The 21320-nt window shown below is 39.2% G+C and overlaps 1 protein-coding gene across 1 annotated transcript in view; it reads left to right on the top strand.

Annotated features, from left to right (window-relative positions):
• The window catches only part of ncf4 (neutrophil cytosolic factor 4), a 36078-nt gene extending 26853 nt beyond the window's left edge, over positions 1–9225 (top strand). The window contains exons 8-10 of the mRNA XM_069689566.1: positions 4652–4803; positions 5748–5813; positions 8864–9225. Coding sequence (XP_069545667.1) covers positions 4652–4803; positions 5748–5813; positions 8864–9071 — 426 coding nt within the window. The 3' untranslated portion in view covers positions 9072–9225. The remainder of the gene's footprint in view (positions 1–4651; positions 4804–5747; positions 5814–8863) is intronic.
• The last annotated feature ends 12095 nt before the right edge of the window (positions 9226–21320 follow it).

The following is a 21320-nucleotide window of genomic DNA, read 5'->3' as shown; positions in this document are numbered from 1 at the left end:
GGCCTACTACAGTGACCACAGAGTACCTTCACTGCCGTGCTTTGCTCTAGTTTCGTTGACAGGAACAATTACTTAATGATTAAAGTGTCCTGGTTACATTCTGCAGGTGTCACATGTAAGCAGTCCGAAAACTGACATTTTAACCAGGTGATCAATGTAAAAATGCAGCACCTGAATAGGAGTGTTAGCAAATATTTGTCATTGAAATTCTGCTTTGTCACAGTGTACTTAAAGTAAGGTCAGGAAACGTGTTCAGTAAAAATGTGAGATACTGTAGAAGCTGGGAGTGGGTGAGTGGGAGGGAGAGAGAGAAAGGAGGTGGAAGCTGATGTGGTGGGAGAGGTAGAGAGTGAGAATCAACATGGAGGAGGAGGATGCACTTAACCTGCCCCTGGCTTTCTAGAGAGATCCAAAAATTCTAACAGCAAACATTATCTATTAATGCTTATGCAACACTGAAAAATGCTATGCTTTTTGTTCTTTTTTGGCTTCCATGCTAGTAGCAAGCATTTTTTTTGTGTTTTTTTTTTTTTTTTTTTTTTTGGGGGGGGGGTGTGGGTGAGGTTAATGCAACACTTACAACTTGTGAAAAGTTGACTGAGTGCCTCTGATTTAGTCAGTGGACAGAGCGGCTGTGGGTGGAAAACGTGACCAATCCAACTGGCATACTGGTGCATCAAGGTAAATGTTTCAAACACACCAAAGTGAAGCAACAAAGTAGCAGTTTGAGTCCCACAGAAATGGAGGAATACAGCGGCTGCAAAGCTGCCAGTGAGAAACAGACTTTGTCACCAGTTACTGCAGTGATGCTGCTCAGTGGCCAACAGTAAAGGGAACGATTGAAGTGAGCTGCTGGGAAGTGTTGGTGCAGAGAAATCAGCCTCTCTGCTCAGGCTTTTCTTCCACTGTGCCTTTAAAGGGAGCTCAAAGTCGGTTCTCTTGTTGGCGGAGAACCACTCAAATTTGAACACAGTGAATAATGTCTTCTCTGCAGGAGCTTCGTCAGGTCGAAGAACATGACTCAAAAATGTTCATATGAGATCATCTGAGAACTTGATGCACTAATTCATAATAGAGAGGATATCTTAAAGGCATGCACAAGAGGTGGACATTGTCTGTGCATGACGGGTATAGAGGAAATAAGACAAAATGATCCATACTACATACTAAACACCCACATACAAGGGGCAATCAAAATGTTCAGAGGTTGTTACTGTTGAACATGGACAAAATGCAGCACAGTAAAGCACAAAGAGCGGGGGGAGCTGTAACTTCCGTGGGCAAGTAATCCAAATTACTTGATCAACATCTGCACCTGTGTTTTTGTGAGCACTTGTACATGCAGGGAGCCAAATCCAGTGAGTAGCGGTGGTGGGGGGGCAATTATTGTGGAGGTTGTGTGTGTAATCCGCTCTGAGTGGGCCGGTTGTCATGTAGGAGAACCTAAGTAACATTGTGCCACAGTTCTGGTCGCCTCAGAGCGTCACAGTAGAACTCTGTGTTGACAATCAGATGCCACTCAGTCAATATACCGTGCATAACCCTGCAAAAGCCAGAGAAAACCCACCTGATGGTGCTCCTGACCTAATGCATGTTTTCGGTCTTGTCTAAAACACAAATGTCACTCACAACACCATGTCCAGCTCACTACTTTGTTGTTGTAGACTTTCTCAAGTATTTCTAGGGTCTCTGTTGCAGATTTACAACTTCCTAGATTTTGAGGGCTGATAAACATGATGGAGCCTGGTCATGTAGGGCTTTGTAATCAAGAGAAATTTAAATTATATTCTTGATTTAACAGGAAGCCATTGAAGAGAAGCTAAAACAGGAGAAATATGATCTCTCTTGCTAAATCCCGTCAGTACTCTTGCTGCAGTATTTTGGATCAGATGCGAGGTTTTTAATGAGTAATTTGGACATCCTAACAGCAAGGAATTACAATAATCTAGCCTGGAAGTAACAAATTGAGTTTTTCTGCATCACGGTGAGGAAGGATTTTCCTGATTTTATTACAGTTTTACTAACTGATTAGTTTCATCTGGTTTTATAGAAAGATATAGCTGAGTGTCATCTGCATATAATGGAAGTTTATGCAGTGCTTCCTGATGACATCTCCTAATGGAAGCATGTACAAAGTAAAAAGTATTGGGCCTAACAGTGAGCCTTGTGGAACTCCATAACTAACTCTTGTTTGTCTGGAATCTATCTGATAAGTAGGATTTGAACCAGTCTAATGCAGTTCCTTTAATCCTCGTAACATCTTCTAATCTCTGTAATAAGATCATATGATCAATCGTATTAAAAGCAGCACTGAGGTCAAGAAGAACAAGTACAGAGACGAGTCCATTATCTGAGGCTAACAAAAGGTCGTTAGTAACTTTCACCAGAGCTGTTTCCGTGCTATGATGAACTCTAAAATCTGACTGAAAATCTTCAAACAGATCATTCCTTTGTAAATGATCAAAAAGTTGATTTGCAACAACTTTTTCAAGGATTTTAGAAATAAATGTCAGGTTGGAAATTGGTCTGTAGTTTCCTAAAACAGCTGATCAAGAGTCGGCTTTTTAAGTAAAGGTTTAATTACAGCCACTTTAAAAGCCTGCAGCACATAGCCGGGTACAATAGATAGGTTGATCTGATCTAATATGGAAGTATTAATTAAAGGGAAGACGTCCTTAAAAAGTTTAGTTGGGATGAGATCTAACAGACAGCTGGAGGATCCAGATGAAGAAATAATTCTAGTTAACTCAGAGAGCTCAACAGGAGAGACATTTTCCAAGTATACATCTGGTCCTACAGTTGCTTTCAGGGCTGCTGTGCTTAACATCACATCAGTGATGGTGTCAGGAAGGGTCGGCCCAATTCTCTCCCTAATAGTAAGAATTTTATTAGTAAATAAGTTAATGAAGTTATTACTGCTGAGAGCTGAAGGAATAGAGGGCTCAACAGAACTGTGACTCTTCGTCAGCCTACTACAGTGCTGAAAAGAAACCTGGGCTTGTTCTTGTCCTCTATTAATGATGAATAATATAAAGTCCTGGCCTTACGAAGAGCTTTCTTATATAATATTAGACTATCCTTCCAGTCCAGGTGAAATTCTTCTAAATTAGTGGAACGCCATTTCCTTTCCAGCTTTCTAGTTGCCTGCCTAGCGCTCTAATTTAGAAGAATTTCACCTGTGAGTTGTACCACGGAGACAACTTCCTCTGGTTCATTACTCTCTTCTTCAGAGGGGCGACATCATCTAGAGTTGTAGCAGAGATACTGCAGTGTTTTCTACCAGATGATCCACTTGTGTGGGACTAAGATCAACGTAGATGTCTTCCACTGCTTTAACACACGGCATCGAAGAGGATAAACATGTAACTGCTTCCTTAAACTTGGCCACGGCATCATCTGACAGACATCTACTGTAGTGGGATTTATTCCCACATGCTGTGTAGTTCATTAATGTAACTTCAAATGTTAATAAGAAGTGGTCCGACAAAACAGGGTTTTGAGGAAATACAATTAAATGTTCAGTTTCCATATTACAGAACCAGATGGAGGGTGTGGTTACCACGGTGATGGGGCTTATTTATATTCTGAGAAAAGCCTATAGAATCTAATAATGAGCTAAAAGTAGAACTGAGGCTGTCGTTGTCCACGTCAACATGAATGTTAAAGTCTCCCACTATCATCACTTTATCTGAACTCAGCACTAAATCTGATAAAAAGTCAGAATTCAGTTAGAAACTCTGAATAAAGACCAGGTGGGAGGTAAACAACAACAACAAATAGAATCGGTTTCTCTGCTTTCCAGTTTGGATGTGAGAGACAACGAGTCAGACTCTCAAATGAATTATAGCTAAGTTTAGGCTTTGGATTAATTGATAAACTTGAGTGGAAGATTGCTGCCACTCCTCCTCCTCCTCCTCTTCCTCCTGCTCCTCCTCCTCGGCCTGAATCTCCAGGAATGTGATAATTAATATGACTGGGAGGAGTTGCTTCATTAATACTAACATAGTCTTCTTGTTGCAGCCAAGTCTCTGTGAGACAGAGTAAATCAATCTGATGATCAGTTATCAAGTCATTTACTAACAGAGATTCAGACCAGAGAGATCTCATATTTAATAGTCTGCTTTTAATTGTCAGATTTTTTTGATCCATTAATTTGGTAGGATACATTTTTATACAATTTGTATTGATGCATCTTTTGTTGAGTTTTTTAAATATAGGTGGTCTGGTTACAGACACAACCTCTATAGGATGTTGAACTGTAATCTACTGTAAAATTAATTTTTTCTAAAGTGAAAGTCTTTTGACAAACTGCTGCCTTGTTCTGCTGTAAATGTGTGAAAGTGCTGGATGAAATAGTCTCTGCATGTGTTTCTGCACACGAACACACTCAGACACCGCGGGTGTTGTAAAAAGACTGTATGATTGTGCTGAGTGCTTCTAACATCAGCAGCATTATGAACAGGCTAATTAGTCAGGAAAACGTCTCTCTAGATGATTCTCTGAGCTGCTTTTTTTCTTGTTTCTTCCCTTTAAATCACCAACTCATCTCATCATCGGTCTCTCATCTCTCCCTCCTCTGAGACGCTATTCATTTGTTCTCTCATCACATCTTTATCCTTCTTCTTTTTCTTCTTCATCTTCTTTTCTTCAGGGCACAGTGAACAATCGGACAGGTATTTTCCCAGAATCCTTTGTGAAGATCATTAAGCCCCTCCCAGAGTGTGACTCCGAAGGTGAAGGTGGAGGTCACACGTACAGCTGCCTCCACTGCTGCCTGCTCACCCCTTCTGGAATCGAAACCAGGTCTGTCTTAGGTTAAATGGGTCAGCGGGGTGTTTCCTGTTGTCAGATGTCTAAAGGTGGGACATAACATTTGGAAAACAATATGTTAATGCAGAAATCCTGAGACTATCCTCAAGTTAAGCAATATTTTGTAATCATGTAGAAAGTGCAGTTCAGATGATGCATATATGATGTGAGTTTTATTTTTCAGGAGGAGAAGGGTTGGGTGGGTGGTCTAATACAACAGCGTTACTGTTGTCGTGACAACAGGGTGCATGGCTCTAGCTGCAGGAGTATGGTGCTCACTTCCTGTTTCCAACTAGCTGGGACAGTTTTTTTTTTAAAACCGCATTTACTGTTGCCATGACGACAAAGGCTTCATAAGTTTAAAGAAGTTGGGAACTTTAAAGCACAATACGGTGCCTGTCATCATTTCAACCCAAACCATGATCTTTACCTCACCAAGTGTTTTTGTTCCTAAACCTGGTCAGTGGTTCCATTTCAGGAAACACTTCTGTGGGTCGTATTTGAGGGTCGGAACGAACATCAAATTGGTTGGAAGACTTTTGTGAAATTTGAGGGCTTTAGATTGACAAGTCTGACATTAGACTGAAATGTGGCCTTTACTCCTCTGATAGAGCATCATAAATTGAGTATTTAGTGTTTAGGTTTTGGGTCTAGGACCAACAGACTCGTAGGTTTTTAAACCTAGGTTTTATGAATACTTTGAACACAACAGTTCTACTTTGTGGAAGGACTTTAATTCCCTTCATCCACATGTATATTTTTAGATGTAATGAAATCAAACAGGAAACTTTGCAGCAATTAATTTATTGTTCCATCTCTCTGGTAATTACACTGCTATCCCAATGAGTATTACATAAAGTGTCTGTCAGGCTAGCAACCTGATTCTCAATTACATAAATGTGCTTCAATCAGAGGATTGTGTGTTCCTTCTTACACAGAGATGTGTGTGTACAAGAGGACCTCACCATCGAGCCGACGTACAAGGACCTGCTGTCTCGGATGAGGTAAAAAAAATAGAATAAATCAAAACTGACCTCTCTGTAATCTGCTTTCCCTGTTTTGTAGTGCTGCAGACTGATTTTAAGAAAGAGACACAAGAATAGATGGACACTTTAATGTGTGTTTTATGCCCTGTTTTTTTTTGTTGTTTTTTCCTTTTGCAGAGTCCCATATGGGAAACATTAACATAGGTGTTAACAGCTGACCGTTGTTTAGTTGTGGAGTGGTAAATTATAATGTGCAACCTCACAATTGAGAGCCAATTACCACACCTTCAAAAAAATGTGATAATGACATATTTGACAAAAGCCTAGAGTGAGGAAAATTTAAAGCGGGCTCATCGTGCACAGTTAGAGTTATATATTTGCCTGATGTACAGGTCATCAAACTCCTTATTTATCTTCTACTGACCTATTAACATAACGCACACACGTGAAGACAGAGCAGTGACGATATGTATCATTAACAGACCTCTTTAGGACCATGTGTAGAGATTATGGAGTTAATTGTACAGAGTACATTTTAAACTGGTGGAGCTTTTTAATAACTTTGATCTATAAAGTGTCGCAACTGCTGTCGAAGGGCTGATCATGCGACGACCATGACTGTGGGAGCTGTCCAGGGTACTCTGTGTTTGAATCCTCCTCATTATTCATTGACGCAGAGTGCAGGATTTCATTATCAAAGTAGTTGTCAAGAGCCCACCTGCCCACTCAGCTCAGATTGCTGCACAGCTGTACTGTGGGATAGAACAAGCTTTTCCTTTAAGGCCAAATTATGTTTTTTTAATTTTAAATCGGTTCCTCAAACAAAGCAAAGATTCCATTTACTGTCTCTTTAAGGCTCCTCCCTCCTGATCGCTCTGTTCTGATTGGTCATCTTCTGAAATCTCCACTTTTCATTACAGACGCTATGAAAACAAACATTCACATATTTTCCCAGTTCTTTACTCAGAATTTCAACTTCTTAGATCTGCAATGTGTTTGAACCCAGAGCTGAAATATGTGATTGAACAACTCCAACAAGCAACTGAAGAACCTTAAGAACAAAGCCTCCTCTTGTCTGTTTAGCAACACCTGCAGGTTGCTTAACATCCCAGCGGATCCTGTTTAACATTAGTTTACATTCTTTCATCTTGTAATCTCATTTGTTATCCTGCACACAACATCTAATGCATGTCTGCCATATTCCTCCATAGTTGCTCTTCCTCCGTTTTCTTCTATTTTCCCCCATTTAAAGGAGTTTTTTCAGTTTAGGATCACAGGCGTAAGTACGAAGTGTTTTACACTGGACAGTGTCAACATTTGAGAAAATGACTTAATGCATACCTTACATTTTTGAACTTTGCATGTAAATCCCCAAATTCCTGCACCCCTGTACATTCACCACTCACATGACCCTACTTATATATTTCAAATCCAAAATTTCCAATCTTCCTGATGAAAAAAATAATTCACTGGTTAATTTTGACATCTGCTATGTGTCGCAAGGGTTTAACATGTTTAATTCAATCCATTTTTATAAATTAGACTTTAAAAGATGGCAATTTAAATCACAAATCAAAGCTTTTGTTGTCCAGTTCATGCACAGCACAACAGATTTTCATATCTAATGTGTCCTCCTGATATGTACTGATGAACTAAGCTGATTGCCAACCTTTGTCAGCATATTCTCAGCATTTTACTGGCTCAGTATTTTGAATGTGAGGTTGCAATACAATTTCACAATAAACATGGCTGAGTAGAAAATCATTAATTCACCAGCCTTCCCTGAAGGCCAGCATATTCAGTTGTCGTGCACTGCAAACCTGCACATTTCCAGTTGCCAATCGTCACCAGTCTTCAAATTAGTTCCCGTGGGACCTCCAACTCCTCCAACTCTCCCCTCCATCCTCCCCGTCCCACAGCACCACTGTCACTGGATCCATATGCTCATTACAATATCATATCTGTTCTTGTGTCTTTTTGCCTTTCACTCTGCCTCTCCCTCTTTCTCTCATTATCTGGTAATTTAGATTGGTTGAGCACTAAGATGATTAACCCTCCCCATTCATAATCAGTTCATTTCCGCCGCTTATCTGCTCATTATTGTTTTTCTGTACTCAGGCCTATTGTGCCCTGGAGTAGGATGGATGAGACCCTCGTCTTGAGTTTTAATATGACTTAACTCAGGAGAGAAAGATTATTAAACTGGGGAGGAGTGGAGCATCTACAAATATTTCTAAACTAACAGAACTAGATAATGTAGTAAATGAAGATGATGATTTGCAGCTACTTTAACACTATGAAACATACCATTTTTAGGGTAATTTCAATACCTTCACGTTTAAGCTAAGATATTGGTCATTATAGGGGTTAACCATTCATGCTATATCTTGTGTTTTAGCAGAACAGTCTAAAATATCCAAATCTTACATCATTTGATTTGATAATAATTCTCATATTAGTCTTTTTATCAAGGAAAAAAAAACCGTTTTGTCTTGTGAAATTGTTTTGTTTTGACTTGTATCTCACCAGAGAATACTGTGAGTAGAAATGTCTTTTCATAGTTGTGTAGATGAGATTGTGTAGAATCTGTCAACATCAGAACCATGTTTGTGGGGCACTCTTTGGCTTAGCAATTTAAAAAAAAAAAAAAAAAATTGTTTAGTGCCTGATGCAAATAGGTGTCATTATTTTATTCAGTTAAAACTTGCACCTTTTGACCACAGCTTTTGTTACATTGCTACAAAAAGCACATAAATGATTCATATTCTTTAAGCTAAACTATATCTGTTGTCTTGATATTTATACAGCAACATTTTAATCAAAGCGTAATGTAATATTTTTATATAGAAGTTTCAAACATATGTTCATCATGTATTTACAATATTTTATCTCAGAATGAATGTGATGATTGTTTATTAAAATTAAATGTTAATGTTATTATTTTTCTTCTGAATGTTCTTTATATTTTGGAAATTCTTAATTTTTATGGTTTAGCCTAATCTCTGAGTTTTTAAAATATCTGAAGACATGACTCCGACGCCTAACTCTCCTCTTCTCGTCTCTCTCAGCGACGTCTTCAAGGTGGAGGATTTTGCCCTGAACTACCGCGATGCCGAGGGTGACCTAATCCGTATTCTTGACGACGAGAGCGTGCAGCTGATGATCAAGCAGGCCAAAGGTCAGCAAGGCAAAATCAAGAGACCTGTCAATCAGTTTCCGTGGGAACTGATTGTGACCATGACCTCTGACTTCTCTGTTTATAACACCGACCCCTGAGAGACAAGGGAGAGAGTGGAGAGAGATATTTAAAAATATTTTGTATTCTTATTTCAGACAATTGAACATCAAATGAGTATTGTTGCTGATGTTGGTACATTGATTCAAAGCCTTTCTGTAAATGGCCAATATATTTTACTGAGCAATAAACTAATGAAATAACATGTTTGTATTTTTGCTTGCTTTCTTTTTTTCTTGTTTGAAGGTTTTGCTAATAGTAACTGGAAGAACATTACAGCTCCACACAGCCTCAAATGTGCTGCGTTATAATCTGGGGTCTCATTTCAGGTCAAAGAAAACCTTAAGGGACAGATCACCTGACACATTTACAGGTGTCAGACACGACAGCAGTGCAGCATACGTGAAAAAACAAGAAAGATATGCAGACCTTAAATCTGACAGTGACTCTTATTCAAGTTGTTGATGCTGAACGTGTACGTTTTGCATTCAGGAATGAAAGGGTGTTTTAACGATTTATTGTGTATACGCATGTCCAAATGTTACAGACATTTAGAGATGTCTGTATGCATACATCAATGGAATAAATGTCTCACCACTCCCTACATGCTCACAAATAATTTAGCTCGAATAATAACTTTAATTCATTCAACTAAATAGCTGAGAATGTGTTTGTTCTCTAATGTGAGGATTTTATATTGACAAATGTATATTTTACAAGCAAATTGAAGATGTGGCCTTTGGTTCCGGGTTATTTAAAAAAAAAAATCTGTCACGATAGATAAAAATGGATTCATCAATTAGTTGGGAAAAATAACATTAAAAAAAATGTAATCAATATTCAAAAACAGTTGTAAGAATAAAAATGTAAAAGCAAGGTCAATTTAATTAGTTTTACATTGTTATTCCTAAAGTTTGAGTCGTTTTCTTTTCAAAATGAAAGCTCATGCAGGTGGCGTTAAGTACGGTTCACTTCGTGTTTAGTGTAGTCACCACCGATGTGTGTTTGCAACGCTGAGCAAGAATACCTCACTCGAGATAAGAAAAATAACGTATCGCTCAACTTTTCTCTCTGCAGAAACCCAGCAGAGTTTACACTTTCTCTGTCTGGCTGCTTCTTGTCTTCTTGTCATCGTTCTGTGCTCTTTTAAATCGGTGAGTGGGGAACAAAGCCTTAATTTTCCAAAATTAATGAATATCAATGGGTATTTATCAGCACTGTTAACCAATCAGAGATATTTAATGGTAATTGGGTGCATTAGGAGAACATATTTACTTAACTGCTTAACATATCCCTTTCCCTTCAAGGATGTAAAAGACATCTTGTTCTTTACTGTCTGACAGTATCATTGTTTTCCAACTCTTTATTCAAAACCCAAGACCAAAGTTTATTTTATTCCAAATGATTTGTTCATCTATTTATATAAATTTCACCAACATGAATAATTGTGTCATGTTTGGAAAGTTTTGAATTTGCATATCATTTTTAACTTTTTCTTTTCCTCATGAACAACATTTGGATGCAAAGCATCAGTTTCAGCTTGTTATGAAGTTAAACTGGATCAATAAGTGGTAACGAAGATGTATTTTGAGTTTTCATTTTTGTTTGTGGGGTTTAAAAAGCACAGCTGTCTCCTCCACGGTTCGGTCAGGTCCCCACCATGCATTGGCATTTTGTTCATGTGTCTGCATTTCATTCACACTAACCTCAGGACATTCAGATATTGCCTTTGCTGGCAGGACAGTTTTTCCTCATCTTTAATGCAAAGTTATTCCCCTCATATTCCTTTTTAACAATCTCTCCCGGGAACTGTGGAAGTTATGAATCTTTAAAAGTTGCTTATCTCACCGTAGGCGACTGATACCTGCCCATAATTGTAAACACCCATATTCTCTTGAGTATTTAGGTGTATATATTGTTGTTGTTTTGTTTTTTTCTAGGACTCAGCATTATTAGAAAAATGACCCCCAAAAAATGCATGTTAATTCAGTGATGGATTGGAGTTGACAGCCAATTTGAATCTTTTTTTTGCTTTTTTTGTTAATATTGAGAAGAGACATTTTATTGTCAGTTTGGGGAGAAATCCAACTTGTTTTAGATCAGTATCCAAAACAACAGTTATTTTGGAACCACTACAATGCTGTTAGCTTACTATCCAAAAATACAGCTGAAATCTCTGGACACATGGAAGTGTAAATGGTGATTTTTCAGGTGTGAATGAGCTTTTTTGTGATGATCTTTTCCTCTGGGACACATACATTTCCCTGCAAGGCACTGACATGAATCCCTCACACTGTAATTCACTCTCTAACATTATGTTGGAGGGTTTTGTTGTGCGCAAAGCTTTAACTGATGTTTGCATATGGGGTCAGATCAGTGTCATAATGAGTGAATGCACAAATATATTTGGAGAATTAATATATAAATGACTCTCCAAAAAAATGTTTTTCAATGTACACAAGCTTGTTTTTATTTTATATAAAAATGAGGTTCACAATTTTTTTCTGAAGTACACACAACTATTTCTTGATTCAAATGTATATTAATTGAAATATGTAAATATATCCTTTTAAAAGTATTTGTAATTTTCATCAGAAAGATATTTGAATGTTGTTACATTTATATACTAACAGGTCAACTTGTATTTTACAAGCTGCTTGTATTTTGTAAACATCACTGTCTTTGTTTGTGGGATTTTAGAGACTCCTCTCTGACTTCACAAATAAAAAAAATGTTTTCCAATCAGCTGTCTTTGAGGGTATGACCCGATGTGATCATATTGTGTTGCACCTGCGCAGGTAAGCTTTAAAGTGGCAACAAAAAATTGTGGGCTGAAATAATTAGAAAGAATAGAACTTAGCTGCAAGGTAACAATGCAATTACACTGAGATAGACACGAGGCAATACACACACACACACACTTGATTTATCAAAGTGCATATTATAGTAATGTGGCAATTAAATGGATAAAAAGCACATGGTCCTGATAAAGCAGGTTTGATAGCTTTGAACATTACCTTCCTCCTTTTCAGTGATTAAAAAACACAGTGTCATTGGTTTTACCTTGGCAGAGCTGGATTGAAAAAAATGTGCTACTTGGTGGTGCCATTCAAAAGGCAGCAATGTCTCGTGAGCACAATCATGTTCGGCATGCTTTTAGCTCATGGGAGCTGAGACTGCTTCTCTCACTGCGTTGTTTTTGCTTTGATAAAAAGAAGAGCCCTCTGCAACACGTTTCCCACTTTCACTGAGATGGTGCTCTCATCCAGGGAAACCCAGACGAGGCTTAAAGCCTTGCTCAAGGATACTGATGGGAAAAGTAGCAGGTCAGAGTTGGGGTTGTTGGGTTTCTCTGGATGAGCAGAGAGATATTCAGATAAGTATAGCACGCTGTGTGGAAACTTGAGGAAGTGCATTATCTGTTGAAGAACATTTTGTATTTGTCTGTCAATGTGCCCGCTCTGCTGTGTTTGACACTCTGTCACTTTCACTGTTGTGTCTCTGCACCTCAGAACCGCAGCATGTTATCCAATCAACCTTTGCCCACAATTTAATTATGAACATTCTTCTTTGCTGCCATATCGGCCTGTTTTACATCTAATTAAGCTCATAATGAATATCATAAGGCCCAAAGTCATGTCAGTCTGAGAATCAGACAGGTGCCATGAGTCAAAGTAGCAGAGTTGAAAATAAAGGAAGGATATGTCATTTTGCAATTTGACTTATTTCCTATATGCTATGAATTATAGAGCAATTCAGAATCAGCGGGTTTGCTTGAGGTCTCAGCAGAGGGATGTTGTCGATGGTTGGACATCAGCTGGTTTGTTATTGTAACATATTTAGACTTAGTATGAACTGAACCGGTACTCAGGGTGTCGGACTGGTTCACCTAAGATCTGTCAAGTTGAGCAGCAAGCAGTGACAGTGTGACATGTGGGAAAGTGTGTTGAGGAATCTGATACACCGGGGTTTGGCAGTGAGTGAAAAGGGCCACAGCGGTTGTGAGGACACAGCCAGGAAGCCAGCGAGCTGTGAGGCAGGTGACATGTTGCTGGTGCAGATTGCAGCAGCTCACGGAAAGGGCGGTTTTCCTGGGAGAGACTTGGAGTGTTCAGTTTCATGGCACCGAACCTGTTGAACCCAGTGAACCTGTTGAACCCAGTGAACCTGTTGAACCACGCGCTCGCGTTGACAACTGTTTGCGTGGTGAACATATTTGTTTATATACTTGTCTATGTACTACACGTGTTACTGGAGGACTCCACCAGAGGGCACACCAGTGAAACAATGATACCATTAGAACATCCTGATCTGCCTGTTGTAAACAATAAACATGGTGGCAATCGAGGGGGTCACTACTATGGGGATTCAGGTATGACGGGATAAAACATGTCGTCGGCTCCATCCCCACTCTGATTTTTCAGCATTTTCCGGACGTAACGGTCTCGGACTCGCATCCATTTAGTTTTCTGGGTCTCTGACTCTGTCACATCTTCATACTGCCCCTACCTTACCCTTCATGTGCATATTGCATCTTGCGTAGTCGTTCGGTTAATTTCTGAAGACGTGCACAACCAACGCTCCAAACAGACACAGGATAAGCGAAGCGGCCGTCATTCAAACGCGTAGTTTAAAGCGAGTATATCTCCGGCCTTAGTGTCACATGCATTAGGAAAACAGAACCATGAGGAACCGACAGAAACCTTTAAAGACATGCTTCCCCTTAATGGACAGGGACATGCTTTGCTGTGATACCGGGTTGAATATTCTGTCGCATCTTTTAGAGCGGAAGGTCACAAAAGTAAAAATTTCTAAAATACACAAAATGTATAAATACTAGACAGCACAAAGCGGGAATAAGTAATAAGTAAATCCTGGTCAGAAGACCTAAGTGACCTGTTCATGATGTAAGGATGGAGCAGGTCACAGACAGATGCTTGATCATACAGAGCTCTACATGTGAGGACTAGAAGCTGGTAAGCCAGTATAAAGAAGATAAGATGGGTCTAATGTGAGTTGTTTTGAAGGATGTGGTTAACAGCCTTGCACAGGCAAACTGAACCATTTGTATACAGTTCAGTTCTGACTTCATGAGGCCGTTGAAAAGGGAATTATAGTAGTTTAGCCAGGAGCATGTAAAAGCTCAGGTTGTGATACAAAAGACTTGAGTTTGATCATGTTTCTTAAATGTAAGAAAGATGTATGGGTCAGTGATTTTATACGTTGATCAAAGTACATTGCATGATCAAATATGTAACCTAGATTTCTGAGATCGGACCGCACAGTTCAAGAAACATACCCAAGTCTGAGAAACCCTGGAAGCCATACTGTCTGAACCAATGATAAGGACCTTACTCTTATCTGCTGGAGCTGCTCAATCCTCTCTTAATCTAAATATAGAGTCACTCAACGTAGTAGGTTAATTGAGTCACATCTTCTATGGACACACTGGGTCTGCTGAGTCCATACTTGGCCCTATTGTACAGTCACAGGTTGTTCAGGGACAGAAGTCAAAGAAATCCAAAGGGGCCGAGGCAGGAAGGGCAGGAAGGCAGGAAATTGCAGGTGGCAGGTCAGAAAGGCTGGCAGCAGGCAAAGATGTCGCAATGAATTGTCCTACCATCAGTGTGAGGCAGGGAATCTGAAAACTCTTCTCCTAGTGTGGTCCCTCTGTGATAGAAGTACTCCGAAAGACCACTTTACCTATTTGCACGACCTTGAAGCACTTGCTAGTTTGTGTTTGAAAATCACGTTATACATCCACTTTGAATAAAAGTGAGCCAGATAACATTCATATTTAAGACAGGTACAGTAGGCAGCAATGAATAATATTCTCAAATTCTTATCTACGAAGGAAACATCTGGCAAAGGTTTAGTTAGGAGGGAAAATGAAGATTTCACTGTTGGAATACAACTAACCACCAAGTTCTTTGTACAAAGACATAATGTGATTTTTACAATTAGAGGAGACAGAAAATGGAGAGATGGAGAAAAATAGATTAATATGCTGTTAGCAGCGCTGTAAGGCTATTTGTGTCAGGAGTTCATGTCTGTCTCTGTTTTTGTCCTGGCAGTATATGAACCCTGGTCCTGCACTCCACCTCTGTCAGTCCATACAATACCTTCACCTGGTACTACGCTGCGGTTTTGTAGGTTGGTTGCATATTTACAATTCCGGTTCTGACTCCCTGTATGTTTTCTGACTGCAGCAGTTCCTACCAGCGTGCCTGTGATCTTGTGATCTTGTGATCCTGCCTGCTGTCCTTTGTCGGACCTCGGGTGCCACACAGTTGATCCAGTTGCTGTCCTGTTGCTGGCCACGGGCGCCCCACAGCCTGACGTGCTGTTCCGGTCTAGAGGACCATACGGTCCAGCCTGCCTGATAACCTGTGTTTGGGAAATAAACATCCTTACCTGAAGTTCTGCTGTTGTCCGTGCTGCACTTGGGTCCGCTCACACCACACATCGTGACAACTTGGGCCAATCTGTTCTGGGAGCTAACTGCTAATACTACCATGCTCGCAAGGCCAGTGCTTATAATGCTTTTATTTGGAGGGTAGCTGTTTACCACTACCTTAGATTAATGTGTTATCATGCTAACATTTAACTAAGTACAACTTGGGCTGACTGTCTAATTTTTATTAATAGCAGGTCGTAAACCCAAGTGTTGGACATATTGAAATTTTGGCGGAATTTTGATGGTGCCGGAGAAAAAGGTTTTGGACCATCAACAGCAACAATAATGAGGGAACATTTGGGAGTACAAAAAAAATGTGACTTTGAGACTACAACCATGAGACTAGGTTTCATAGAGCCATGCCCCAAATGAGCGATAGGGCAGGACCAGCCGGGAGTGTAGACTCTGGTGATGGAGCAGACTGAGTTTGGGAATGGTTGATGGAAACTTTGGTTGAGACTCCCTGGACAGAAAGATTAGATAAAGTGGTTGTTGTTCACCTCCCTTAGTGAAATAGGCGAATGTAGGGGGATTCATCCTTTAACCAACATGTTGTTGGTGGTTGGTGTTCATTTTCCCACCCTTTTTCCTGTGTGATGCTCCACCCTCCCATTTCCTTCTTCTTTTTTACCTTCCTGACCTTCCTTTCACCTTCTCTTCACGTTATTTCTCTTGTTTGGCAACTCCAGTAATATAAATATTCACTAAGTGGAATAACAGTGTTCCACTTCCAGTAGATGCCTAGCACAATGGGTAGTTAAATCAAATCTAATAAGTTAATGCTCCTGCTGTGGCTGTTTTTCTCTGCCGTTGTTTTGGAGATTACTATCTCCAAAAACACATTATTCTGTGATCCAAATTGCTTTTGGAAGAGCTTTGCAGTCAGGAAGAGATCCGACAAGGTAAATCTGGAAATAAATGTTGCCATTGCTAATGTGAAACATTTGTTGAATATAAATGTACCTTAAGTATAAGACTGTAAATGTCTGCATGTCCTAAATAATTACTGTATGACTGCCGATTCCACCTATAAGTTTTTCACCTACTTTGTCTTCAATGCCAACATGTTTGGAGAATCTTGCCACTTTAAATGTTGATAGTTGTTTGAGACAAAAGAAATTCTGCTCAAAATTTGCAATTGGCACTACAATCACTAGCTGTGTCAAATCACCCCCTCATTTACTCACGCAGCACTCCCTAACAATGCTTTTAAATAGCTTCGAGTGAGCAGTGAATCTATATTTCAGATGCTTATGGATTGTCAGCAATCACATTATTGACAACTTTAGAGTCACACAAACATCTTTCTGCACCTATAGAATATGTACAGAGGACATGCCTTGAATACTGCTTCTTTTTGCTACAGAGTTGTACATTGTAAGGCCCAATGTCATAAATACATTTCCATAAATATGGAGTGATTTCAGATAAAACTATTAAATGGTTAATGTATTGGTTGTTGTCTATTGCACTTGCCTGCACTTTAACTGCTGTGCCTTTAAAATGCATATTGCTTATTTTATATTTTAATTCTATTTGTTCAATTTTATGCATTTTATCTGTTCTTATGCATTTTATCTTTTCTTATGCATCTCATTTCTTTTCTATAATTTTAAATGTTCCTTTATATCTGCTTTTATGTGAAACACTGCATGTCATTCTCTTGTTGTGAAGCACTTAGAGCTGCATTGCTTGGATGAAAGGTGCTATACGAAATACAAATAAAGTTTATTATTATTGTTGTATAAGTTCTCGTTAGCACAACATGATACAATGACATCCTACTGGCAGGCAAAATCTGCAATGCTATCAGTATATCTTATACCGAGCTTAAATATGGTCACTTCTGGCTTCAAGAAACCAAGATGGTGACAGCAAAAAGTCAGAAAGGCTTCAATCGAGAGTTCACAAACCAGTGGGTCACCACCCAGAAATTTAAAATGTATAATTGTTTGATTTGAAGTGTTGAATTTGAAAGGTGTGGCCATTTACCTGTATGGGGGGAGGGGGTCCAACAAAAGTACATTTGCATTTTGTGACTTGCAAGATCCAATTAAATTTTGTGACTTGCAAGATCCAATTAAATTTTGTGACTTGCAAGATCCAATTAAACCTATTCTTCCACACAGATTCTTCTTTAAATCAGCCTTTCACAAGAACTTAGACTTCATTAAAATGCAACACTATCACAACACACGTGCTTGCAATACCAGTTTCAAATAGCCACACAGAGACATGCAGGTTATTGCTTTTAGTTTTATACACAAATTGTGATCACAGCAGTGTGACAAATAAAGTAAGACAGCTCGCGAAAGAGTTTCAAATCTTTCCTTCAATTTGAGTCTCTGCATACGTAGCTGGTGACTGTTAAATGCTGGTGTGATTGTTGGATTGTCGTTTTCACCCTAAATTACAACATCAGAACCTCCTGGTATGTGTCATCATATGTATTTTCAGTTTGAGCAGCTGCTGACACTGAGAGCACAACTTCAAACCATCTTCAACTGATAAGTATAGTCTTTGTTGAAGTACAGATCAGCTGTACTGTTGTGAAGTGCTGCCACTCTTTGGCCTTTACCAGGTACTGCAGTCAGCTGACAATGTGAAATGTACTTGTTGCTTTTTCTGCTTGAAAGACAGTAATGAATGATTGTTAATACTAACATACAGCAGAGAAAGACAAGCGTTAATTAATGTTTGTATTCACACACACACACACACACACACACACACACACACACACACACACACACACACACACACACACACACACACACACACACACACACACACACACACACACACACACACACACACACACACACACACACACAGGAGGGCCTGTGAGGGATGGATCTGTCTGTCTGCTTCTCGCCTTTAAAGACGAGTTCAATCCATCTTTATCTTATTCGATTCCAACCGGCAGACATTCGCCCTCCTCCTTCTCATTTGTGATCATGTAGTGATCTGTCAAACTGTATGGAAACACACACACATGACCACAGGCTTTAGATTGATGTCTGAACATTGAATGTGCGTGCATTTAGTATTTGGTGTCTACAGAAGGGACTCCAGGAATGTGTTGGTAATAGTACAACATTATACACACAGCATTAACCGATGTAAAAGCTTGCTGGCAGTTTATTTTTAATTCTTCCATTGTCCCACTATAATCTGGCAAATCATTTTCAAATAGAAAATTTGACTCATCAGATCATCAACATGGCTCAATTGATATTTTCATTGTATGACACAAGGGGGCACTGTTTATCTGCTTGAAGAAAGTGCTGCTGATTGACTTAATTCATTGATTCAGGAGCCAATCCGAACTGAGGCCAATTAATCACAGCATCTGCAACTATGTTTAAAAAAATAAGAGGACAATAGGCTGCAATTTTAAATAGTTGCATAAATATCCCCATCAATGATGTAACAAGACAAAACAAGGAAAGGATCAGAGTGTATCGTTTACACACAAAGAAACTCAAAGTGTTTTATTTTGTTTATTTTATAAAAGATTTAAGTCATTTTGAAAGAATAAAATAAAATGAAAAAGACAGAAGATTTATGTACTCACATCCTGAGAAAGGTGGAGCCCAAACTATCTGTGTAGTGTACTGTTACTAACTATTCAAGCAAAGGTAGATGTGGCAGTGTACACCTGTAGAAATCCTGGATTAAATTCCCTTTTTGTATAATTTTCTCTTCGCTTGAATTTTCCATCTTTGCCACAGTGAGCCGCTGTTGATCTGCTTGTGTCTGAGGTTGGAGGACTGTGCTGCGGAGCCACTGTACGTCTTCATCAACATAATGATAGATAGATAGATAGATAGATAGATAGATAGATAGATAGATAGATAGATAGATAGATAGATAGATAGATAGATAGATAGATAGATAGATAGATAGATAGATAGATAGATAGATAGATAGATAGATAGATAGATAGATAGATAGATAGATAGATAGATAGATAGATAGATAGATAGATAGATAGATAGATAGATAGATAGATAGATAGATAGATAGATAGATAGATAGATAGATAGATAGATAGATAGATAGATAGATAGATAGATAGATAGATAGATAGATAGATAGATAGATAGATAGATAGATAGATAGATGGATGGATGGATGGATGGATGGATGGATGGATGGATGGATGGACGGACGGACGGACGGACGGACGGACACTTTATTAATCCCAGAAGGGGACATTTTTTCGCTACAGCAGCATTATAGATACAGGAAGAGCAATAAAACAACAGAGTAAAAGTATTAAATATAAAAAAATGCACAATATATACAATAAAATAGAATCATTTTAATTCCATTAAAATGAACTAAACAATAGTGCAAGGATTTAAACAAACAAACAAACAAACAAACAAACAAACAAACAATCATCATCATGATCGTCAGGGTCACCAGCATCAGGAGCATCATCATCATTTCCATGAGCAGCATCCTGCCGATTAGATTCTAAGCAAAGAAAACATAATTACAACACAACGCTCTCTGCACTGCTTTAGTTGTGTTTCTGGGAATTTGGTAGAAGAAACACACCAGAGCGTTACAGCACTGACCCCTGCTGGCTTCATTACTGCTTGTTAAGTTGTGTTTGTGAATGAAAATAAGCTTTTGAGGTTTCCACACAAAGCCAAAATGAACAGATTTGCATGATGGATACCTTCTTGCAGTGAGAACAGGAGCATGACTGGAGAAATCTGTCTCATACTGCAGTCAAATTTCCATCAGGCGAGAGAGGAGGCGGAGAAGGGGGAGGGGAAGGGGAGTTTTTATGGAGAAACTGATCGATAATCCCATCTCCATTTAGGGCTGCAGAGTATGAGGGGATTGTCAGACAGTGAAGGAGAAAGAGAGGGCAAATATAATAAGAAGAGACGGCCCAGTGAGCAGCACACACAGTGAAAATGTTCAAACACAGCAACTGGAGTCACACAGATGGCCAGGCACACACAGAAGGTCAATTATGAAGCTGTGGAGGAGGCAGAGACTGCAAGGAGTCTGTTGTCAAGAACTTGGCTTCAGATGTTGGTGTGAGGATACTGTGTGTGTGTGTGTGTGTGTGTGTGTGTGTGTGTGTGTGTGTGTGTGTGTGTGTGTGTGTGTGTGTGTGTGTGTGTGTGTGTGTGTGTGTGTGTGTGTGTGTGTGTGTGTGTGTGTGTGTGTGTGTGTGTGTGTGTGTGTGTTTGTGTGAGTGTATCAGTGTCATGGGGTGTGTTTTGGTTTTACATGAGTCTCAAATTTGAGTCTCCTTTAGATATGAAAGGGGGGAAGAAAAGTTAGTAAGAGGTTGAGACAGGTTGGTGGAAGGTGAGAAATGATTTAAAAGAGTGAGAATGTGAGAGGACACGGACGGTTAAAAAAGTAGCAGGCCTTTGATGTACATGAAACAACAAAAAGAGGCGACGGCAGGAGATTTACAGTAACAAATCTGTTTTTCTGGATTACAGTAAGCCGTGCAAATTGTTTATTTTGTGTGTCTAGGTTTGTGAGAGTGTGTCAGCATGTGAATGAGAGTGATAGAGTGTGTATGTGTGTGTGTGTGTGTGTGTGTGTGTGTGTGTGTGTGTGTGTGTGTGTGTGGTGGGGTGAGGGGTGGGGGGTGAGGGGGGATTTCATAATAAAAAGATCACAGATGAACCTCTGAAAAGAAATTAAACAACAAAAAAAAAGAAGAAAAATCATTGAAGCCTAAAATCCAGGAAAATTACATGAAAAAAAAAAAATCTCTTCTCTTGTTGCTCTTCTCTTCCATCCATGAAGATCACAGGTACAAACTGTGAGGAACAAAGGAGCAGCAGGT

The sequence above is a fragment of the Brachyistius frenatus genome, unplaced genomic scaffold (genome assembly GCF_029030835.1).
Source record: "Brachyistius frenatus isolate BFR_SWC_R1_liver_20210118 unplaced genomic scaffold, ASM2903083v1 Contig_7, whole genome shotgun sequence".
In the NCBI taxonomy this organism is placed as follows: Eukaryota; Metazoa; Chordata; class Actinopteri; family Embiotocidae; genus Brachyistius; species Brachyistius frenatus.
This window is presented reverse-complemented; position numbering and strand designations above follow the sequence as displayed.